Here is a 25,000-nt window from a genome sequence, read left to right on the forward strand (position 1 = left end):
GCAGCTCAGTGAGACTGTGTCCTTTCCTCTGTCTTTCTCTGTTTGTTCCCTCTTTGGAACCTCTTGGTTAATGACTCCCCCGTCTGTGTTCTGGTTCGAGCCCTACACACTGATGGGTATTGGGTAATAACTGTTACTATACTTCTGCCTTGGCTTCCTTCCCTCCCTCCTCCCTCCCTCCATCCCCCCCTCCCCCCTCCATCCCCCCTCCCTCCCTCCATCCCTCCCCCCTCCCTCCATCCCTCCATCCCCCCTCCCTCCCCCATCCCCTCCCCCCCTCCCTCCCTCCATCCCCCCTCCCTCCCTCCTCCCTCCCTCCCCCCCTCCCTCCCTCCATCCCCCCTCCCTCCCTCCTCCCTCCCTCCATCCCCCCTCCCTCCCCCATCCCCTCCCCCCTCCCTCCCTCCCTCCAGCTGGGCTGCTTACAGCTGCACTCTGCCGAGCCTGTCTCTCAGGACAGTTTGGACCACGACTTCAACAGCCCCTTCATTCCCACCCTCACGACCAGCCAATCGTACGAGAGGATATAGGCTGGTCGTTCTCTGTTGTCCCTTTAACAACCCCTTTCAGCCTGGTAAGAAGACGTGTCGTATCGTCCTGTTAAAGCACTTAGAGAGGAAAGGATCTACAGACCTTGTCTTCGGGGAGGCAGAGCAGAGTGGTGAATGTGTTCACGGTAGCGCCGCTGCCCTCTAGGGGTGGATCTGTTCACTGTCCGGTTGCCCTCAAGTTCTCAGTCTCTCTGGGACTTCCTCTCTCTCTCTCTTTACATCTTTCTACTTCTCTCACTCACTCACAGACTTTCTCACTCTCTTCTTCCAATCTCTTTTCCTCTCCGACTGCTGTTTTCTCTCTCTCTGCCTGCTTTTCTCTCTCTCTCTCTCTCTCTGTCTGTCTGTCTCTGGCTCTCTCTCTCTCTCCCTGTCTGTCTCTCTCTCTCTCTCTCTCTCTCTCTCTCTCTATCTGTCTGTCTGTCTGTCTGTCTCTCTCTCTCTCTCTCTCTGGCTCTCTGGCTCTCTCTCTCTGTCTCTGTCTCAGTCTTTGGCTCTCTCTCTCTCAGTTTCAAGAGGAAGTGAGTCGTGGGTGGAGCAGCTGATGGGAGGGTGGGGTGGGTGTATAACCAACGTCACCGCTGTGCTAATGGTAATAATAATAATACTAATGCCTTTATTTTCTGTAGTGCTCTCCTCAGTACTCAAAGACACTTCATTCCATGGAGAGAACAAGAATTTAATATATATATATATATATATATATACATACAGTATATCTCTGTACCCTGTACGGTACTATACAGCCCTATATAGATTAATACAGTATATAGGTCTGTATAGCACCATAACAGTGACTGCTCCATAACTGAATGCAGGGTTCCCACACCTTCTGAAACATCAAATTCAAGCACCTTTCAAGCACCTTTCAAGACTCAATTCCCTCAAATTCAAGGACCATAATTTGAGACAGATCTGGATGAGAATGTATATAATAGGAACTCACAGACACTCACAGACAACAATTAAACAAAAATGAAATAACTTTTAAGACCTTGATTTTTTGGGGGGTGGGTTGCTGCTCTTATCTACGCTGACTTCCTCTCACAGTCTGACGTGTTGCACCATTACACAGACAGACAGATAGACAGACAGACAGGCAGGCAGACAGACAGACACCGCTGGCCCCAGCCCAGAGGAAACATCGACCACAGCCTCCTGTTAACATCACAGCGTCACACCAACATGTTGTCAAGAGAGGCTTAACACTAGAACAGCCGTGGGTGGGCTCATTTGACCCCTGTGAGTAAAGCATTGTTTATATCTTTGCACTCATTACATTTCAGGACCCTACTTTCATGACTTTCCCTAGATATTACAATATCACATCAGGATAAGCTAGTATAAAGCTATTTTGCAGTTTTTCTGTGTAGGGGGCAGGCTAATTTACGAGACGGCCAACTAGTGATCTTTGTGTGTAAGTAGCAGCTTCCCGTTGTAAAGACTATGGTCATTTCACCCCCGAGGCGACTCTTATAGTAAATAGGCACGGCTGTTCTAGTGTTAAGACTTTTCATGATGTGGCTGAGCAATACCTTCATACGTCAGCAGTCCTTTAAAAAAAACAAAAAAAAAAAAAACATTCCACAGAATAGGAGACAGCTGAGTCCGTGTCCTTATGTCTGAAACTGGAGGTCTGAACTCTTGATGGAAAGTTGACTAAAACCAAAAACAATATGTACAAGAACGGCTGGCAAATAATGTCACAAAAAATGCGATTCTCCACTAAGGTGTGTTGATCATGAAATTGGGTTGTCTTGCTGGGTTAGGGCTCGGGAACCCTGATACATATATACTCATCTGCATCTCTTCCTGCTGAGCAGAACTAGAACAAAAAAGAAGAAAAAGAAAAGAAAGCGTACATGTGCTATAGAACTAAACTGATGCCTAGGGTTAGGGTTTAGTCCGACATAGTTTTTATTCTGCGGCAATACCGTATAGGCCTACCACAGTGAAATCTGGGGATGGTTTGACAGTGTCAGAAATTGGATATGGTCAGTAACTGCAGGTCCAGTTTCTTTCTGGCTGGTTTGCATTTCACATGTGGGCAGCTTTTTTGGCACGACCGACCATCTCCCCTCTCTCTATGGCCTCCCGTATCATTTTGAAATCTTCTTGCCTTTGTGACGGTATCGTTTCCCTGACATTTCCCTCAGACTCTCTTGGAGGCCTAGGAGCCGCTGCTTTGGGTTGTCTGTGTCGGGTCGCGTTGGGAACTACAAACGCTGCTGTGTGTTGGGTGGCGTTGGGAACTACAAACGCTGCTGTGTGTTGGGTGGCGTTGGGAACTACAAACAGTTCTCTTGAGATTTTTGTTCTGAGTTGAGATCGGTGCTTCTCCTTCATCCAGGGGTCAGCAGGTGGGTTGTCCAGGGGTCAGCAGGCGGGTTGTCCAGGGGTCACCCAGGGGTCAGCAGGTGGGTTGTCCAGGGGTCATCTAAGGGTCAGCAGGTGGGTTGTCCAGGCCAAATGTTGCAGCACCACCAGTTCATCGTGGGAGGTCAGCTTCTTTAGCATGATCTTCCATCTCCTCTCTCTTGATGACCTCCCATATCCTGTTGTAGTCTATTAGTGTTTGTGTTGATGTTGATGTTGTTTTCCGGACTTTTCTCTCAGACCTTCTTTCAGGCAGAGCAGCCGCTGCTGTCGTTCTGGGTACTTTGTGTTGAATCGCCTCAGGAATTACAAACTGTTTTCCCGAATATTTTGTTCTCAGGCGAGAGCCTAGGTCCGTTACCATTTTTCTCACCCTAGTTGAAAGGTACATAGCAAATACGTAACGACTCTCACCTTGCATTCTCATACTAAGATCGAAATTGTGCTGTAGGATATCATGAAGCTTGTACATATAAGCTCCATTTTTCTTTTGTTTTCTTCTTTTGTGCACAAATATATGAATCTCATACATCACACCCATAGTCAGCAGCTGCAGGTCAAGTTTCACCCTGGCCGGTTTGCATTTCACATCTAGCTGCACACCTAATTTCTCGCAGAGGGGGAAGTAGTGTTCCGTCATTTTCTTCTTCTTCTTCTCCAGCTTCTTCTCCAGCTTCATGCCTAGGTCTACATGTGCGCCCCCTCTCTGGGTCGGACTCCCTTCAGAGTTCTGACTGGTTGTTGGTTCTGAGTGGATCTCCGTACTCGTTCCTGTGTGTTCTTCTGACGCATCGGTTTGGTTGTTCTCCAAGTCTAGGACTTCCTCTATAGGCTCCGCCCACGAGAATGTTTTTTCTCTGGCAATTCTTTCAGACTTCCTGTGGTGTGTCACGTCAGGTATAACAAACACTTCTCTTGCGTACTCGCCGTTCTTTAAGAGTTTATTCTTTTGTGTCTGGGCCATGCTGTTCACTCTACTCGAGATGACGACGGCAAGCTCCGAACGTACCTGGTTGTGTGAACTTAGGTCAAAGTTGTATTCCAGAATATCATAAAGAGCATATATATGAGTTCGTTTAGGCCTAGAAGATTTTACGAACCGATGGATCTCGTATATTAAAGCCCTTGTCAACAACTGCAAGTCCAGTTTCATTTTGGGACCTGATTCGGATTGTAGGCCTATGTCGAGGTCTAGACCTAATTTCGTGCAAAGGGGATAGGGGTTGAATTCTGAATGATGATCGAAGTTGTCGACAGGACTCTGCTCCGTTTCATCATCTGTTTGGTTGTTCTCCAAGTCTAGAACTTCCTCTTTAGGCTCCACCCATTGGTTGTTCTCCAAGTCTAGAACTTCCTCTTTAGGCTCCACCCATTGGTTGTTCTCCAAGTCTAGAACTTCCTCTTTAGGCTCCACCCATGAGTGCAGAACAGACTTCTCCTCCATACAGAGGTCAGCAGGTGGGTTGTCCCGGCCAAGTGTTGCAGTAGCACCAGTCCATAATGGGAGGTCAATGACTTGACAGGCAGCTTTTTGGGCACGACCGTCCGTCTCCTCTCTCTCGATGGCCTCCTGTTTCCTGTTGCAATCCATCTGTGTCTGTATTGTATTTCTGACTTTTCTCTCAGACCTTCTTTCAGGCAGAGCAGCCGCTGCTGTCGTTCTGGGTACTTTGTGTTGAATCGCCTCAGGAATTACAAACGGTTTTCCCGAATATTTTGTTCTCAGGCGAGAGCCTAGGTCCGTTGCCATTTTTCTCACCCTAGTTGAAAGGTACATAGCAAATACGTAACGACTCTCACCTTGCATTCTCATACTAAGATCGAAATTGTGCTGTAGGATATCATGAAGCTTGTACATATAAGCTCCATTTTTCTTTTGTTTTCTTCTTTTGTGCACAAATATATGAATCTCATACATCACACCCATAGTCAGCAGCTGCAGGTCAAGTTTCACCCTGGCCGGTTTGCATTTCACATCTAGCTGCACACCTAATTTCTCGCAGAGGGGGAAGTAGTGTTCCGTCATTTTTTTCTTCTTCTTCTTCTCCAGCTTCATGCCTAGGCCTACATGTGCGCCCCCTCTCTGGGTCGGACTCCCTTCAGAGTTCTGACTGGTTGTTGGTTCTGAGTGGATCTCCGTACTCGTTCCTGTGTGTTCTTCTGACGCATCGGTTTGGTTGTTCCCCAAGTCTAGGACTTCCTCTATAGGCTCCGCCCACGAGAATGTTTTTTCTCTGGCAATTCTTTCAGACTTCCTGTGGTGTGTCACGTCAGGTATAACAAACACTTCTCTTGCGTACTCGCCGTTCTTTAAGAGTTTATTCTTTTGTGTCTGGGCCATGCTGTTCACTCTACTCGAGATGACGACGGCAAGCTCCGAACGTACCTGGTTGTGTGAACTAAGGTCAAAGTTGTATTCCAGAATATCATAAAGAGCATATATATGAGTTTGTTTAGGCCTAGAAGATTTTACGAACCGATGGATCTCGTATATTAAAGCCCTTGTCAACAACTGCAAGTCCAGTTTCATTTTGGGACCTGATTCGGATTGTAGGCCTACGTCGAGGTCTAGACCTAATTTCGTGCAAAGGGGATAGGGGTTGAATTCTGAATGATGATCGAAGTTGTCGACAGGACTCTGCTCCGTTTCATCATCTGTTTGGTTGTTCTCCAAGTCTAGAACCTCCTCTATAGGCTCCATCCATTGGTTGTTCTCCAAGTCTAGAACTTCCTCTATAGGCTCCATCCATTGGTTGGCATGTTGGGCTAAATCTGCCTTTTTATCAACACAATCTGACCCAGTGGCTGATATCTCCCTCTCATCCTGCTCCAACATTACACCAGCCCCATCCATCTGAGCTCTCACCAAGCTGGCCCCGTGGCTGCGTTCGTAAATTCGCTCTGGAATCTGATCAGCACTCATGGAATGTCTCCTGTGCAATCAAATTACTTTTACTACCCATTGTGCGCTCGGGCGCCCTCATAGAGAATTTACGAACGCAGCCTATAGTTGCTAACAGGGAAAACTAGGAAATCACAGGTCTGGCACTCGGGGCTACATAGCTCTGGTGATATACAGCTAGCTAGACCTGCCTTTATATCTAAAACTGTGAGGTAACAAGTCTACTAATTCACCTGATATGACTCTTCAACGAGAGCATGGATATTAGCTAACTGGTTAATAATACTAACTGCAAACTGTCTACATAAGTTGGCTAGTCAGCTACTTAGCCTGTCGCGTTGTCGCCGAAATGCAAGTCCTTGACATTTGCCTCTTGGCCCCAAAAAATAATCCAACCAGATATTGTCCAAAATTATATTATAAGTGGTCAAACATAAGTAAAAAAAAAAAGTATTACAAAAAAAGTAAATACCAGACACAACTAATAACCAATGGGTCACTCTTCTTTCAAATAAAATAAATGCTTTCAAAACATTCAGCTGGGAGTGAGCACATGGCGACTTTCTCTTCCGCTCTTCTTCTCGGGCGCGAGCGATTAGTCACTACGGTGTCCCGGAAGAATAGGACGGTTCTTGGGCGGAGCTTGGTGACGTCACCCCCAGATGATTGAATGATCTTTGTTGTCATGGTAACAGGTACAACGAAATTCAAATGCAAACCCTAGGTGCTAACAAACAAACACAGTCCTGAGATAATAAAAAATAAATCTTAAGACAATAATCAAAAGAATGAGACATAAATAGGGGGGGATATAAATAGAAATAGGGGGATAAGTGGTCGGTAGACAGAGAATGTATCTATTATGTGAACTTCTATACGTATATACACTATATAGCACTATATATTCACACGGGGGTATGTAGACAGGGGGGAGTTAACATGTAACTGTGTACTTTAAACATATACTATAAACATATGGACTAGTAGACTTATATACAGTATATGATCCTTATCACAAGAATGTAAACATATTGCAGGGTTATAGAACATTGCACTATTCCCATGGTTATTGCACATGAGTTTCTCGTATTGCACAGGGAGGGGGGGGTTACAGTTTGTTTTCTAGATCTTAGCCGAGTTTAGTGCACGTATGGCCCTGGGGAAGAAACGGAACTTTAGTCTGTTAGTCCAGGTGGGCATGGTACTGAAGCGCCTGAGCGCAGCCGTGTGAAGTGTTTGTTGCCAGGGTGGTGTGGGTGTGGGTCCCCTCATCTCACAAATCACAACTCCATCCGACCCTCCCCCCCCTTCCCCAGTCTCAACCCACAACGACCCAGCCCTGCCAAATCACCTACTTTCCATGTATCATCCTCATCATATCTAGACATAGGAAAGTTGCCTTGTGTCCTCTTCCCTGTCTGTCTGCCAAATCTGCCCCACGTCTTCCTCGACCTCACATCCCAATTCCCTCTCTCTCTCTCTCTCTCTCTCTCTCTCTCTCTCTCTCTCTCTCTCTCTCTCTCTCTCTCTCTCTCTCTCTCTCTCTCTGTCTCTCTGTGTGTCTCTCTCTGTGTCTCTCTGTGTCTCTCTCTCTCTGTCTCTCTCTCTGTCTCTCTCTCTCTCTGTCTCTCTCTCTCTCTGTGTGTCTCTCTCTGTGTCTCTCTGTGTCTCTCTCTCTCTGTCTCTCTCTCTGTCTCTCTGTCTCTCTCTGTCTCTCTCTGTCTCTCTCTATCTCTCTCTCTCTCTCTCTCTGTGTCTCTCTCTGTGTCTCTCTGTGTCTCTCTCTCTCTGTGTCTCTCTCTGTCTCTCTGTGTGTCTCTCTCTGTGTCTCTCTGTGTCTCTCTCTCTCTGTCTCTCTCTGTCTCTCTCTGTCTAAGGGATAACAGTACAACTTATCGACATGGGACAGGGTTAACATAAATCCAACCCAACATCCCAGCTTACATGATTGGAACTGTTGCCCTCATAGCTGTGGTCAATAACGAGCATCCACTAGACTACTAGTGTAGTCTACTAGCAAATATAAGGATTATTAATTTAATTATTACATGTATTAATAATATATTTGATGTCACACAATTGTAACAAAAACGTTAGGTGGTAGTATTTTGTCTATTTCTTTAGAGAGTAGAGTTGGAAACATACGCAACCCCTTGAAACTCCGATCTAAATAGTCGAAAACGTTTTATTTTATTTTTTTATGACCAGATAAAAATGTAGTATTTTGTTTTATTACTGCATTGAAATCCTGTTTGACGCGGACCGTTTGATAACGGAAATGTGGCTGTCCGGAGGAAGTTTAGGTGAACACAGAATTGGTGTGTTGTGATAATTTCCTCGCTCCTGATTGGATGGAAGAAAAAAAAAACTTGTCGGACCTGAAGTATCGTTTTGTTATATTATTATATGATATATTATGATTATATAATAATAGTTGTCTACCAGTCATTTGCTGGGGGTATTTCCAATAGATTTTACGTGTAACCAACCAAGATAGTTAAGATAAGTGACACAAGTGAGATAAGTGACACAAGTGAGATAAGTGACAGATGATTATTATATTATTATAATATAATATAATAATAATATAATAATAATTTATATATATAATATAATAATTATTATAATTTATATATATATATATATATAATATTATAATTATTATGATCCAATCAGCGCCTTGCTTCTGGTCTGTGGCTTGTTGCATCCAGGAAGTTGAGCGACTGAGATAAAGGGGCTGCGTTCGTAAACTCGCTCTAAGAGCGCCGGAGCGCACACTGGGTTCAAACGTCATCAACGGACCGAGTCATTTGATTGGACGAGAGGCATTTCCACGAGTGCTGATCAGATGTCCAGAGCGAGTTGACGAACCCAGCCTGAAGGGTCACACCTGACACAGAGAGAAGGCTCTGTCAGACATGGACTGGACGGAGGACCGGGAGGAGGATGTAAGTTGACACTTGTTGACGTTTTATTCAACATAGCAACATACCTAATCACGTCTAAATGCCACGACAAGCTGGCCATTTACCCAAGCTAAGAAACCGGCAGCAGTTAGGAGGTAAATGCTACATGCTAACAGGCTAGTCACGTTGATGACGTTGAGAGCCCGGGGTAGAGAGAGAGAGAGAGAGGGAGAGAGAGAGAGAGAGGTAGAGAGAGAGAGAGAGAGATAGAGAGAGAGAGAGAGAGAGAGAGAGGTAGTGGTAGAGAGAGAGAGAGAGAGAGAGGGGTAGAGAGAGAGAGGTAGAGGTAGAGAGAGAGAGGTAGAGAGAGAGGGGTAGAGGTAGAGAGAGAGAGAGAGGTAGAGAGAGAGAGAGAGAGGGGTAGAGAGAGAGAGGTAGAGAGAGAGAGAGAGAGATAGAGAGAGAGAGAGAGAGAGGTAGTGGTAGAGAGAGAGAGGTAGAGGTAGAGAGAGAGAGGTAGAGAGAGAGAGGTAGAGAGAGAGGGGTAGAGGTAGAGAGAGAGAGAGAGAGGGGTAGAGAGAGAGAGAGGTAGAGAGAGGTAGAGGTAGAGAGAGAGAGAGAGGTAGAGAGAGAGACAGAGAGAGAGAGAGAGAGGGGTAGAGAGAGAGAGGTAGAGAGGTAGAGAGAGAGAGAGAGGTAGAGAGAGAGAGAGAGAGGTAGAGAGAGAGAGAGAGAGGTAGAGAGAGGTAGAGAGAGAGAGAGAGACAGAGAGAGAGAGAGAGAGGGGTAGTGGTAGGATAGTGGTAGAGAGAGGTAGTGGGGTAGTGGTGGGGAGCCCGGGGTAGTGGTAGGGTAGTGTGGTAGTGGTAGAGAGGGGTGGTCGTGGGGTAGTGATAGGGAGCCCAGGGTAGTGGTATTGGCAGAGAGAGTTTTAGTGGTCGGGTAGTGGGTGTCAAACATGCTGTCACTTTGCCAGCCACCTAACATGTAGCTACGGCTATCTTGCAATAACAATTGGACTAACCATCCCTAAAACATCAGTTCCATCAACCCACTCCACTCATTCATTGTCATTGCACTAAGTTGTCGTAAACCAAAACCCTACTTTACCTTTACCCACGCAATCGATGACATGGCAGTGCCACCACACTGACAGTGTTAATAATAATAATAATAATTCATTGTTTTTATGTAGCGCTTTTCCGGGGCTCAAAGACGCTGAAGTGTTGTTCAGGGTTCCTACGGGTCCTTGAAATCCTTGAAAGTTTGTGAATTTGAGAAAAAGAAATCAAGATCTTAAAAGTTTTTGAAAATAGACATGGGTCATTGAAAGTGCTTGAATTCCTCTCTCTCTCTCTCTCTCTCTCTCTCTCTCTCTCTCTCTCTCTCTCTCTCTCTCTCTCTCTCTCTCTCTCTCTCTAAAATATATATATATATATATATATATATTCAAAGATGTTTTACTTAGCTCGTCATCTAGTTCTGTCTCAAACTTTGCCGTGCTGTGTCCTTGAATTTTAGGGAATTGAGTCTTGAAAGGTGCTTGAATTTGATGTTTCAGAAGGTGTGGGAACCCTGAACCCTGGTTGTTAATACAACAATAAACAGGCCCGGGCGTCATACATCCATAACACGTCTGAGATAAATAAATAATATGTTTGTTTGTTTTTTTCCATCAGTGTCAGTCCCACAACCACTCGGACGATGGTTGCCATGGACACGGCGGGCATGGTCACGGGCACGGCGGGCATGGACACGGGCACGGAGGTCAGGGGCACGGGATGAGGGGGGCGCAGGGGTTCGGAGGCCCCGCGTTCGCGCCCGCGTTCGGCGGCCAGATGATGGACCCGACCCAGCAGCCCAAGAAGAGGTCGCACATGGACGACAGCAGCAGCTGGGACATCATCAAGGCAACGCAGTAAGACGCCGTCATAACTAAGCAATATCACACGAGAGGGAGTGCTGTTATACTGAATATCAGCACTGTACAACAGTTCTACAGCGCCATGTATTAGTTAACAGTAATAAGGGACAACAGATTATGATTTGTTTGTTTATTTAATCATTTATTTTGGCTCCGCTAACAAAAAGTAGTTCCGCAACTGAACTTCAACTGGACTGTTGCCTAGTAACCTGAACACAAACAATAGAACACCTTTGCGGCGGAGTGATACATACTGTATAGTTAAAAGTCCCAGTGCTGTTATACTGTATATCGGCACTCATGGAATGCCTCTTGTCCAACAAATTACTTGGTTGGAACTAACTGTTGTATAATCACAGACACTACTTGGCTGCGTTCGTAAATTCGCTCTCAGAGCGCCGGAGCGCACACTGGGTTCAAAGTCATAAAGGGACCCAAGTAATTTGATTGGACAATTCCAGGCGTTCCAGGAGAGCTGATCAGATTTCCGGAGCGGATTTACGAACACAGCCCACTGTGTGTAGTAGGTAGTGTGCCGTTAGCTTGTAGCTACCCTGTGGTCGCCAGATACCTGACAATACAGTGTTTCCTCCAGGATTTGTCACATTAGTGGCGGAGCGTAATTTGTTTGCGCTCGGAGCGTGCGCGTTTTTTTTTCCGCGTGCACGCGCATAAAACGCGCACTGGCGCTCAAAACAAAGACATAATTTCACAAAAAAATAGAGGGTGGCAACAATTATAATTTCTTAAATAGCGGTTAAGTCATTAAAGCCGAGCAGATGATTTTATATAGAAGGTGATCAAATAGCAATATATCCTACAGCTGCAGCGGATCATGCGGAACGCGCATGACACACACACAGAAAGATCAATACGAAGTAGGCCTACATGAGAGTACACGCACAAAACCGGCTAACGTTACTCATTAACTGTTTACACAAGTAAAATCACAGTGTGACAGTCAGATGGAGCATTCGGTAAACAACAACAGCAAGGTAATGCTATCAGTTGAGTTAAAGAAAACCAACTCTTACCTTTGAGGACACCAACATGAGCCCTGCTTACCCGTACCTCCGCCGTTCTGTTCGTGGTGATTTTAGAGGCAATAGATTATTTTTGCCCCGCGCATATTGCTATGAATAGTTCGAAGCTAGGTGTTTGCACGTTAGGTGCGAGAGTGCTCGGTTAACCCATTAGCGGGAACATTATTTGTTTCACAAAATAGGCTGATTTAATTGACCATGAACATCAGAGACATACATTACGAATGTTCATTTAAAATACTCTATACTGAGCACTGGTATAAGAACATGAACCAGAGAACAGCAGTAAATGCAATAACCCACAGTCGTCGCTGATGATGTTGCATTTTCGATTAGGATACGTTTACGGGATTAAAGGGACCGGCGACGGGCGAAGAGAGAAATTCGGACCAATCACAAAACTGTTTTGAAAGCGCGTCGCCTCGCTCCGCGCGCCTGTTGAGAGCGATTCAGTCTCGATTGCAGTGCGAACACAAACGACGAGGTTAATTGCAACATTGTAACATATTGTAACTAACTACGCCCTAAATCGTAACGAAATGTAGGTCTGGAAGCGGCCTGAATCTAGCTTCAATCTGCTTTTCTTCTGTTCTCCGGTCATAATAACTCGCTGCCTTTCTGCGCAGCCTGAATCAAAGTGGACTGTCTGAATCAATTAGTGGCGGAGGAAATTCATTCGTGGCGGCCCGCCACGAATAAATGCATATAGAGGAAACACTGCAATACTTGGCTGCGTTCGTAATATTCGGCCCGGGAATCTGATCTGCAATCGTGTTGGAACGGTCGCACGCCTCTTGTCCAATCAAATTACTTTGGTCCCTTTTACGACGTGGAACCCGTAAACCCAGTCAGTGTGCGCTCCGGCACTGTCCCGTTAGCTTGCTAGCTAACCTGTGGTCGCCAAATACCTGTCGTTGTCAACATTGCCAAAGCCTGACCAGGGGGGTATACCATCAACATTGCTTAAGGGAAATCCAGGCTTATTCTGATAAATCTGGGAGACTTGTGAAAGATAAGCCTGGATTTTCGTTTAGCGTCGTTGATGGAATACCCTCCATGTTTGACAAAGCTGTGTTTGCTGGCGGTGTGTACAGACACACTGCCGTGAGCCTACAGGCGTTTGAAACAAGCAGTTTCACATGGTCCCATGGTCACATGGTTAGCTTGACTTCAGGGTTTTGCATAGATGCAAACATCGGACTCCCAATGCTGCAAGGGTGGTAGCAGGAGAAACACACTCACACACACTGACGCACATATGGCTTTCACACCGCCAAGGAACCGTTCCTGTTCGCATTCTGAAACCTCCGAACCTTGGTTCTGTCTGGCGAACCAGCCCGCGTTCATACCAGTGTAACCAGAACCATCCGCGTCATCAACGCTGGGTGATGAAGGGGCGGGATGAACAAAAATGTCACAACTAGATGGCAGCTACTTAACTGGAAATGAGGATAACATCTTCCACCACAGTATCTGAAATAAACACTATTTTCTATTAAACAAAACAAGACACTTTCTACACGTGTTCTCTTACTAACCAGCTGCTCCATTACTGGAATAGAAATGGCTTACGAAGCCATGATTGGTGTGTGTGTGTGTTTGTTGAGCATGTGAGGAAGATAGAGAGAATGATGGAACTTTTAAAACATTTTTATCACTAATGATTAGACTTAGATTACATTACATTTTGTCTCCTTCCTTCTTGCTGGTCTCTGCAGCCTAGAATATGACACACCCACTGACGATGTGACTGTTCTACGTCTTGGTTCGCGCTTGAGAACCACTATTTTCTGGTTCCCGCTGCGAGCCAACTTTTCAAGCTCCGAAGCAATTTATTTTTGGTCGGAGCGCGCCGGCCGGTTCCAGACTTGGTTCACAAACGCGAACCGGAGCGGTTCCTTGGGGGTGTGAAAGCCCTAACAGACTGACACACACACACACACACACACACACTGTCAACAGAATAGCTCAGTTACACAAGTTCAGTCAGGGAACACGCACCCACATACATACCATACTCAAGTGGTGGGTGTGTGTGTGTGTGTGTGTTGTCTGACATGGTTTTAAGTAGGGGTGGGCATCGACGATCGATAATTGATCGTCGAGGACCTGAAATAAAACATTTGGTCGATCACAAAAATAAAAAAAATAAAAAAAATTTTTTTTTTGTGATCGACCAAATGTTTTATTTTGTGATCGACCAAGATCCTTATCGATCAATTATCGATCGTCGATGCCCACCCCTAGTTTTAAGATATGTACCCACTAGAACCCTCAGGTCCTCTGGTACTGGTCTCTAGATCTCTCAGGTCCTCTGGTACTGGTCTCTAGATCTCTCAGGTCCTCTGGTACTGGTCTCTAGATCTCTCAGGTCCTCTGGTACTGGTCTCTAGATCTCTCAGGTCCTCTGGTACTGGTCTCTAGATCTCTCAGGTCTGGTACTGGTCTCTAGATCCTCAGGTCCTCTGGTACTGGTCTCTAGATCCCTCAGGTCCTCTGGTACTGGTCTCTAGATCCCTCAGGTCCTCTGGTACTGGTCTCTAGATGTCTCAGGTCCTCTGGTACTGGTCTCTAGATCCCTCAGGTCCTCTAGTACTGGTCTCTAGATCCCTCAGGTCTGGTACTGGTCTCTAGATCTCTCAGGTCCTCTGGTACTGGTCTCTAGATCTCTCAGGTCCTCTGGTACTGGTCTCTAGATCTCTCAGGTCCTCTGGTACTGGTCTCTAGAACCCTCAGGTCCTCTGGTACTGGTCTCTAGATCAGGTCCTCTGGTACTGGTCTCTAGATCTCTCAGGTCCTCTGGTACTGGTCTCTAGAACCCTCAGGTCCTCTGGTACTGATCTCTAGAACCCTCAGGTCCTCTGGTACTGGTCTCTAGATCTCTCAGGTCCTCTGGTACTGGTCTCTAGATCTCTCAGGTCCTCTGGTCTCTAGATCCCTCAGGTCCTCTGGTACTGGTCTCTAGATCTCTCAGGTCCCCTGGTACTGGTCTCTAGATCCCTCATGTCCTCTGGTACTGGTCTCTAGATCAGGTCCTCTGGTACTGGTCTCTAGATCTCTCAGGTCCTCTGGTACTGGTCTCTAGATCTCTCAGGTCCTCTGGTACTGATCTCTAGATCCCTCAGGTCCACTGGTACTGCTCTCTAGATCCCCCAGGTCCTCTGGTCTCTAGATCTCTCAGGTCCTCTGGTACTGGTCTCTCTTGGTTGTTCCAGGGGTCTGGTCTAAGACCCATGACGAGGCTTTTAGCCACTATGACCCCAGACTTTGGAACAGCTTGCCGGAGGACTTGAGGGAGGCAGAGAGTGTGGATATCTTTAATAGAAAGCTTAAAACACACCTTTTTAGCCTGGCTTTTATCTAGGGTTTATCTCAACTTACACTTTTACTCTACTATTTCTTATCTCCTATTTCTTGTTTTATTGTGTAGGGTTATTAGGGGGGTATTATAAGGGGTATTTTATCTACTATTGTTTTTATGTTCAGCACTTGAGTTGCATTCAATGTATGACTTGTGCTATATAAATAAAGATTGATTGAGTGTGTGTCCGTGTGTGTGTGTGCACCTGTGTGTGTCCGTGCGTGTGTCTGTGTGTGCGCGTGTCCGTGCGTGTGTGCCTGTCTGTGCGTCCGTGTCCATGCGTGTCCGTCCGTGTGTGTGTGTCCGTCTCCATCTCCGTATGTGTGTGTCCGTCTCCATCTCCGTGTGTTGTGTGTTGTGTGTGCGTGTCCCTGTCCGTGTGTGTGGTCCAGGTTCGGGGTGCTGGAGCGCTGTAAGGAGCTGGTGGAGGCGGGCTACGACGTCAGGCAGCCTGACAAGGAGAACGTCTCGCTGCTGCACTGGGCCGCCATCAACAACCGCGCCGAAGTCGTCCAGTAAGACCCCCCGCTGACCCCCGACCCCTGACCTCTGAGCTCTAGGCAGGACACACGTCTGGGGGGTGTGACATCAACGTCATTAAAGGAAAATCCAGGCTTATTTTTTGATTGTCTTTCTCGCGAGACTTCATAAAAATGAGGCTATTATCAAAACAAGACAGTTTTTTTAATATAAATCTTGCGGGATTTATAAAAAAAATAAGCCTGGGTTGTCCTTTAGTGACATTGATGAAATACCCCCCAGATTCATGTGACTGGTGTTGGTGGAAGGTCGTCTCCTGATCCTCCATGTTCTGTTTTTCCAGGTATTTCATGTCGAAGGGTGCGGTTGTGGACCAGTTAGGCGGGAACCTTAAGTCCACCCCTCTCCACTGGGCTGTCAGGTGAGTCTTTGGCCTTAACTCCACCCCTCTCCACTGGGCTGTCAGGTGAGACTCTGGCCTTAACTCCACCCCTCTCCACTGGGCTGTCAGGTGAGTCTTTGGCCTTAACTCCACCCCTCTCCACTGGGCTGTCAGGTGAGTCTTTGGCCTTAACTCCACCCCTCTCCACTGGGCTGTCAGGTGAGTCTTTGGCCTTAACTCCACCCCTCTCCACTGGGCTGTCAGGTGAGTCTTTGACCTTAACTCCACCCCTCTCCACTGGGCTGTCAGGTGAGACTCTGGCCTTAACTCCACCCCTCTCCACTGGGCTGTCAGGTGAGTCTTTGGCCTTAACTCCACCCCTCTCCACTGGGCTGTCAGGTGAGTCTTTGGCCTTAACTCCACCCCTCTCCTCTGGGCTGTCAGGTGAGTCTTTGGCCTTAACTCCACCCCTCTCCTCTGGGCTGTCAGGTGAGTCTTTGGCCTTAACTCCACCCCTCTCCACTGGGCTGTCAGGTGAGTCTTTGGCCTTAACTCCACCCCTCTCCACTGGGCTGTCAGGTGAGTCTTTGGCCTTAACTCCACCCCTCTCCACTGGGCTGTCAGGTGAGTCTTTGGCCTTAACTCCACCCCTCTCCACTGGGCTGTCAGGTGAGTCTTTGGCCTTAACTCCACCCCTCTCCACTGGGCTGTCAGGTGAGTCTTTGGCCTTAACTCCACCCCTCTCCACTGGGCTGTCAGGTGAGTCTTTGGCCTTAACTCCACCCCTCTCCACTGGGCTGTCAGGTGAGACTCTGGCCTTAACTCCGCCCCTCTCCTCTGGGCGGTCAGGTGAGACTGGCTCTGAGCTCCAGGGCGCGGTTGTTCAAAACCTTTAATCTGGATCAGACTGAGCCTGATTAGCTATCAGATCTACCTGTCTGGTCTGGAGTCGTGTATATTAGAAGGTTCTATACGTTCCATTCTGAGTGTATAATAGAAGGTTCTATACGTTCCATTCTGAGTGTATAATAGAAGGTTCTATACGTTCCATTCTGAGTGTATATTAGAAGGTTCTATACGTTCCATTCTGAGTGTATATTAGAAGGTTCTTTCCTGGTCGATCATTCCGGTGTCCCAACATTCCGATCCCATGACGTTGCTGGACGCAGCCCTTCCCTTCTGGGTGCAGCCCCAACCACGCGTCTCACTGACCTGGGTCGTACATACATCCAGCCCCAACCACGCGTCTCACTAACCTGGGTCGTACAGACAGACAGACAGACAGACAGACAGACAGACCCAACCACGCGTGTCTCACTAACCTGGGTCGTACAGACATACGTACATACAGACAGACAGACAGACAGACCCAATCACGCGTGTCTCACATTAACCTGGACTGTACATGCATATCGCCACCTTCTTAAATAATGGCTTACGTGACGTCACTTTTGAGGAAAATTATGTTTTTGCCTAAATGTCATATGTTCTATATTTGGTTCAGTTTATTCTGTTTTTCTCAAAACTTGAAAATATGACGTAAGCCGTTCTTTTAAGAAGGTGACGATATATTAATAAACACAGTTATAGTGATCCCCGCCTCAGGAGGGAGCTGCATGTGAGCTGGTGACTACAGGGTTGCTGGCATCATATCTGAGCTGCCTACCACTGCCCCTGTGCCCTTGAGCAAGGCACTTAACCCCTTAAATAGCTCCAGGGGCGCTGGCTATGGCTGACCCTGCGCCTAGAGCTGTGACGATGACAAAGGTTGAATCTAATCTATGGCCTGAGCTAGATTTCTCTTCCTGCTACGACTGGTGGATTGATGATTCACAGTCAAATGTATTGATTGTGAGTCGCTTTGGAATAAGGTGTGAAATTTGCCGTAAATGGTGTGTGTCTGTGTGTGTCTGTGTGTGTCTGTGTGTGTCTGTGTGTCTGTGTGTCTGTGTGTCTGTGTCTGTGTCTGTGTCTGTGTCTGTCTGTCTCTGTCTCTGTGTGTGTCTGTGTCTGTGTCTGTGTGTGTGTGTGTGTGTGTCTTCGTGTGTCTGTGTCTCTCTCTGTGTGTGTGTGTGTGTGTGTGTGTGTGTGTGTGTGTGTGTGTGTGTGTGTGTCAGGCAGGGCCACCTGGCCATGGTGATCCAGCTGCTGCGGTACGGGGCGGACCCCGCCGTGGCGGACGGGGAGGGCTACAGGACGCTGCACCTGGCCGTGCTGTTCCAACACATGCCCATCGCTGCATACCTGATGGCCAAGGGACAGGTAACCCCCCCTGACCCTGACCCCCCCCTTACCCTAACACCCCCTAACCCTGACCCTAACCCTACTTTATGGTCAGCCCTCCCCCCCTCGCTGTCAACTCTTTCTCTGTTATCTCTCACACACCCACACACTCTCTCTCTCTGTCTCTCTCCGTCCAATGAGTCTCTCTCTCTGTCTCTCTGAGGGTTTAGCTGTGGGGTGTGTGTGTGTGTGTGTGTGTGTGTGTGTGTGTGTGTGTGTGTGTGCTGAGCCCTTCCTTGTCCCTCTGCTGTCCCAGGAGGTGGACCTGCCAGACTCTAACGGCCAGACAGCCTTGATGCTGGCAGCACAGAAGATCATTGGGTAACCAACCATCACCTTATTCTCCTCTCTGTCTCTCTCTCTCTGTCTCTCTCTCTCTCTGTCTCTCTCTGTCTCTCTCTCTCTGTCTCTCCCTGTCTCTCTCTGTCTTTCTCTCTCTCCCTCTGTCCCCCTCTCTCTCTCTCTCCCTCTGTCTCTCCCTCTCTCTCTCTCTCTCTCTCTCTCTCTCTCTCCCTCTCTCCCTCTCTCTCTCTCTCTCTGTCTCCCTCTGTACCCCTCTCTCTCTCTCTCCCTCTGTCCCTCTCTCTCTCCCTCCCTCTTCCTCTCCCTCTCTCTCTCCTTCCCTCTTCCTCTCCCTTTCTCCCCCCCCCCCCCTCTCTCTCTCTGACTGAAATGTGTCAAGAGAGTTCAGAGGTCAACCTGAGCGCGTGTGTCCCTGCTGCATGCAGGCCCGAGCCCACCAACTTCCTGATCAAGTGCAACGCGTCGGCCAGCGCGGTGGACAAGGTGAGGCGCCACACCCCGCTGCACTGCGCCGTGCTGGCGGGGAACGTGGACGCGGCGCACGTGCTGCTGGAGGCCGGGGCCAGCGTGGACGCAGAGGACGACAACGTGAGGACCACTTCCTGTCTGTCTGTCTGTCTGTCTCTGTGTGTCTCTCTGTCTGTCTGTCTCTCTGTCTGTCTGTGTGTGTGTCTGTCTGTCTCTGTCTGTCTCTCTGTCTGTCTGTCTGTCTCTCTCTCTTCCCCCCCCCCCCCCCCCTCTCTCTCTCTCTCTCTCTCTCTCTCTTTCCCACCCTCCCTCTCTCAGAACTTTAGTCAGCACATATCTGTCTGGGCTTAGTAACATAGTAACAGCTAATTGTTAGCTTGATTAACCAAACCCCAATGCAAGTCAATGGATCCAACGTTAGCACTAACAGCTAATTGTTAGCCCAAACCCCAATGCAAGTCAATGGACCCTCAGGTAGCATGCTAGCGTGTTAGCCTGTGTGTTCGCTGACGTGGCTGCCCTCCCTCCCTCCTTCAGGGCCACACCCCCATCGACCTGGCCCGCCAGGTGAACAGCCCCCTGCTGCTGCACATGCTCAGTCACATCCGCCAGGAGAGGATCCGCTCCAACTCCCCCTGCCTGAGGTTCATCAACAGATACAGGGTAGGACACACACACACACACACACACACACACACTCTCTCCAACTCTCCCTGCCTGAGGTTCATCAACAGATACAGGGTAGGACACACTCACACACACACACACACACACACACACACACACACTCTCTCCAACTCTCCTTGCCTGCGCTTCATCAACAGATACAGGGTAGGACACACTCACACACATACACACACACACACACTCTCTCCAACTCTCCCTGCCTGCGCTTCATCAACAGATACAGGGTAGGACACACTCACACACACACACACACACACACACACACACACACACACGCTCTCTCCAACTCTCCCTGCCTGCGCTTCATCAACAGATACAGGGTAGGACACACTCACACACACACTCACACACACTCACAGACACACACACACACACACACACACACACACATATGAACACACACACACAGACAGACAGACACAGACAGACAGACAGACAGACAGACAGACACACAGACAGACAGACAGACACACACACGCTCCAACTCCCCCTGCCTCAGGTTCATCCACAGATACAGGGTAGGACACACACACACTAGGGCTGCACGATTTGGGGGAAAAAAAATCAAATTGCGATTATTTGGACAGATATTGCGATTGCGATTTAATTTGCGATTACCGTATTTTCCGCACTATAAGGCGCACCGGATTATAAGGCGCACCTTCAATGAATGGCCTATTTTAGAATTGTTTTCATATACAAGGCGCACCGGATTATAAGGCGCACCGGATTATAAGGCGCACTGTCGTTTTTTTTTTTTGACTGGGGTTGCGTTATGCATCCACTAGATGGAGCTGTGCTAAAGGGAATGTCAACACAACAGTCAAATAAAGTCAAACTTTATTAAGCGTTCTTAAACGTTGTTCAACGTTCAAATGTTGTTCAAACGTTAATGTGCATATTAACAATATTAACAATAACATATTAACAATATTAACAATATCTCCCAAACAATATAACAAGTTCACTCTTCTCCCAAACGTGGAGGGGAACGTTTCTTTGTCTTTGTAGACCTCAAGCTTCACATTCCAAAGGCATGGGTGTTCTACAATGACATGGAGACATAACAATATTAACAATAACATATTAACAATATTAACAATATCTCCCAGCCTTGTTCTGTAAGGCGATCAACTTCTCCAGTATCGATTTAATTGAGTCGTCACTTACAAGCGAGTTCGTTTAATCTCAACGAGACGTTCTTGATATCACTTCTTAAGATGATATGATCCAATCAAATATTAGGCACCACTACTGAACTGTTCATTAAGATAATATTTATTCAAGCACATCAGCAAGCAATAATAGTTCATTTCCATGGAAAAGAGTCTTTTCTAGTTTCACCTCTGCAGGCCTATCTCAGCTAGCCGTCAACAAGTTAACTGCAGTGGCTCCACTAAAACAAGAGTCCCTCTCACCTCCGTACATAGTCCTTTATACAATTCATCAAACATTTTGGGCTGGGTGATGCCCCCCCCCTCTATCTGGTAGTTTTCCAAGTGTCAGCACAAATCCGTTGCAGCTGCAGAAAGTCTTCTCGTTAGCGTTGGCCTTCAATTCTTCTCTTGTGTGGGTGCGAGAGTGTATGTATGTTATCAGCTTGAGTGTCCTGCTAGCGTCTCGTTCCCATGGTGATATCGTACTTTGTATGAGCAGAGCATTGTGTCAGTGTCCTTATCAGAATGTCTTGTTATCAGAATGTCTTGTGAAAACACAACTATTGAAGTTTACACAGTAATATTAGGATTCGATTTACAAGTTAGAAGAATAGACTTATCATTAATCATTAGTTATGAAAGTACAGAAAAATAGAATATTATAACAGCAGGTGTAAAATGGTTGTTAGCACATAGGTAAAAATAAGTAATTTACAGGCAGTTTGAATCATAAAACGTTCTTTTAGTCAGGAGCTTGTATTTCTTCTTGTCGCTCAAAAACAGAACCTCTCTTTTGGCTTTGCGTGACCTTCCTATTGTTCTCAACTGACCGCATTCACATATTATTTAAATGAGCACATAGTACATGATTTATCACTTCTAGTTATTTTAATACAAATTCCCAACAGTTCACTCTTCTCCCAAACGTGGAGGGGAACTTTTCTTTGTCTTTGTAGACCTCAAGCTTCACATTCCAAAGGCATGGGTGTTCTACAATGACATGGAGACAGAGGGATGAGATGTTCATTAATTCAATTCAGTCAAACATTCAAACTTTATTTCAGTAAACACGTAGTAAAAGAAACAGTCTGATACCACTAAATCAAACGTTAGTGCATAACTCAACATTGTTCAGTTATGTATAACACGTAAAGCTCACTTTTTCAGTTCATTCCTCGTCCACGAATCCCTTGAATTATTCTTCTTCAGTGTCCGAATTGAACAGTTGGGTGAGTACGGCATCCATTCAGAGCACATGATAGCATAACAATAGCATAGCATTCGCGGAGATTCCAAGATGGCGGCCGTCGTTTACTGATTACCGTAATGCTGCAAGCGGTGCGGCTTTGTAGTTTACCAGTCGTACTGAAACATTTTATTATTATTAAAAAAAAAATATTGGTCATGTAATTTTTACATTTTGATCCATATATAAGGCGCACCGGATTATAAGGCGCACTGTCGTTTTTTTTTTTTTTTTTTGACTTTTAAGTGCGCCTTATAGTGCGGAAAATACGGTATTCTTTTTAAAGCGACCCAAAGGAAGTTTTTGTAAAGTGTGGCCATTATCTCCGGCTAGGAAGGTCGTATCAACGTGCAGTTTGTTTGTGCGTCTTCAGGGGACTTAGCGGCTCCCTCCTCTAGCACCCCCACAGCCCGAGCTACGAGTGAAAGAACTAAACTTACATTGGGTTGCTTTAAAGTTGGGTTGCGTTAAAATCAAGCTTCAGATTAAAACATGTGATGGAGCATTACTAACCTGACTCAGGTGGTTTGTTTCACACAACCATCTAGGAAAGCTTCATTGGAAGCTGTTTGGAAAAGGGCAGGTACTTTAAAAAAATACTTGGCAGATGATTGATTGGATGAATCTGTCAATCACCTTCTATCATGGGCTAATTTCAGAGAGCATTACCACATGATACCATCAAACTGTTAACTGCTCTTATGCCATCAAACTGTTCTAATGCAAGGATGAGAACTTAAAAGATATGAATTGGAACAACATATTTATGTATGTTTTTTTCAAACAGCTGCCATTTTGTTTCTCTCAAGTGTCAAAATGTTTTTAAAAATTCCAATATGAAAATAAAATAGGACCTTTCTACAAACAAGGTTATTTAATTATGGCTCAGGAGCAGCATCTAAATATTGCACATACTGCAATCAAGTTAAATAAAGTCATAATAAAAATGTCCAGTAAAAAAGAATAGGTCCTTTCTGTAAACATTGAAATAGATAAAGCTCTTCAACTCGTCGTAATGTATGAAGTGCACGGCTCGACCGCAAATCGGTTGTTGTTGCATAGTAGGCTACTCCACATTTTCAGCTCCGTACGTGCGGGATGGAATCACATTAACTTTTATCCAGCGTTTGGATTAGTTTTTTAAACTCTTCGTTGCTCACAGTGTTAATAGACACCACGTCTTTAGCAAGGTAATGCGTGATGGAATTGGTTATTTCACGTGAGCCCTTTTCATACGGCGTAACAGCCGCAAACGACTCTAAAACTCTAGTTTGCTTAACGTTAGACTGGGCTACGGGACTTTCACTTAACTCTCCGTTTCTGACCGTACACTCGTCATAGAGCTGCCTGTGGTACTTTTTCAAGTGCTGATACAGGTTTGCGGTGTTGCCTCTGGATGTAGCGACTTCCACGACAGGTCGTGCGCAACACCTGCTTTTGTTGCACATCCTAAACCCGAAATACTTACAACAGAAGTGCTGTTTTTCTTCGGGACTAAATCGTTGCTTCTGGCTCTGCTGAAGCCATTTATCCACCATGAATGTTGCTAGCTACTGAAACGTCTTCACAGATTCACACCTGGGCGTTTCACGTGCAGTGTTGTTCTTGGGCGTGTGCGTTCATTGACGTTGAATCCGACGCGCTGTATAATGTATCCCAAATCGCAGGCTTTGCGATTTGCTAATCGCACCATCTCAAATCGCGATTTCGATTTAAAATCGATTAATCGTGCAGCCCTAACACACACACACACACACACACACACACACACACTGACAGACAGACAGACACTGACAGACACACAGACAGACACACACACACACACACACACACACATTGACTCCCTCTCCCTCCCTCCCCAGGTGTGTCTGCAGTTCCTGTTCTGTGTGGGGGTGATGGGCAGCGTGGGGGCGGTAGCAGACCTGGACTCTGACTCCTGGCTGCTCAAAGGCGTCCTGCTGGCCGCCGTGGTCGCCGTGGTCAACCTCGCCTCGCGGTGAGGACCGCACATCGACCGCACGCGGTCAATAACCTCAGGAGGGAGGGAGGGAGAGAGGGAGAGAGGGAGAGAGGGAGAGAGGGAGGGAGGGAAGGAGGGAGGGAGGGAGGGAGAGAAGGTGGTCGAAGCAAGCTCTTCTTCAAACGAGACACCGTGGTTTAGTAAATCTGTGTGTGTGTGTGTGTGTGTGTGTGTGTGTGTGTGTGTCCAGCCAGGTGTCCAGCCCCGCCCTGCGCTCCCTGGTCCCCTCCACCGCCCTCATGGCCTCCGTGTTCTGGATGCTGGTTACATGGTGCCTCTGGTTCCTGCCTGATATCCTTTGACCTTTGACCCCTCTGTTAACACTAGAACAGCCATGTTAAAAATGGTTTATACCTTTGCACTCAATCACATTTCAGGACCCTCCTTTCATGACTTTTCCTAGATATTCCCAGTATCCTTACATTTTCAGGATTATCAGGATAAGCTAGTATAAAGTTATTTTAGCTAGTTGTTCTGTGTAGGAGGCAGGCTAATTTACAAGCCGGCCAACTAGTGGTCGTTGTGTGTAAGTAGCAGCTTCCCATTGTAAAGACTATGGTCATTTGACCCTTGAAACGGCTCTTATAGTAGGTAAAGCTTTGCCAGGCACGGCTGTTCTAGTGTTAACCAATCGCAACCCAGTGGGAGGAGCTACATCCCCCTGTCCGTGTGTCCATCCAGGTGTGTTCTGTCCTTAACTCCGCCCCCCCGCCCCGCCCTACATGGCCCAGGCGCTACTGTCCAGGTGCTGTTCACGCTCAACGCCACCGCCCTCCTCTACTACTACCTCCGCGCCTGCAGGACCGACCCCGGCGTCGTCAAGGCAACCGAGGAGGAGAAGAAGATGGTATGACGATGATGATGTCATGATGTGTAATGTCATCGTTTAGAGGGGCAACACTGCCTCTGTG

General features: G+C 46.9%; 1 protein-coding gene across 1 annotated transcript in view; it reads left to right on the plus strand.

Moving 5' to 3' along the window:
- Positions 1 to 8,700: 8,700 nt before the first annotated feature.
- Positions 8,701 to 25,000, plus strand: part of zdhhc13 (zDHHC palmitoyltransferase 13) — a 19,970-nt gene continuing 3,670 nt past the window's right edge. Inside the window, exons 1-11 of the mRNA XM_080538736.1 lie at positions 8,701 to 8,777; positions 10,415 to 10,653; positions 15,456 to 15,578; positions 15,887 to 15,964; positions 18,043 to 18,187; positions 18,465 to 18,529; positions 18,937 to 19,099; positions 19,517 to 19,642; positions 23,932 to 24,065; positions 24,280 to 24,380; positions 24,812 to 24,936. Of these exons, the coding sequence (XP_080394862.1) occupies positions 8,748 to 8,777; positions 10,415 to 10,653; positions 15,456 to 15,578; positions 15,887 to 15,964; positions 18,043 to 18,187; positions 18,465 to 18,529; positions 18,937 to 19,099; positions 19,517 to 19,642; positions 23,932 to 24,065; positions 24,280 to 24,380; positions 24,812 to 24,936 (1,329 nt within the window). The 5' untranslated portion in view covers positions 8,701 to 8,747. The remainder of the gene's footprint in view (positions 8,778 to 10,414; positions 10,654 to 15,455; positions 15,579 to 15,886; positions 15,965 to 18,042; positions 18,188 to 18,464; positions 18,530 to 18,936; positions 19,100 to 19,516; positions 19,643 to 23,931; positions 24,066 to 24,279; positions 24,381 to 24,811; positions 24,937 to 25,000) is intronic.

Source organism: Nansenia antarctica (genome assembly GCF_963989245.1).
Source record: "Nansenia antarctica genome assembly, chromosome: 9".
Classification (NCBI taxonomy): Eukaryota; Metazoa; Chordata; class Actinopteri; order Argentiniformes; family Microstomatidae; genus Nansenia; species Nansenia antarctica.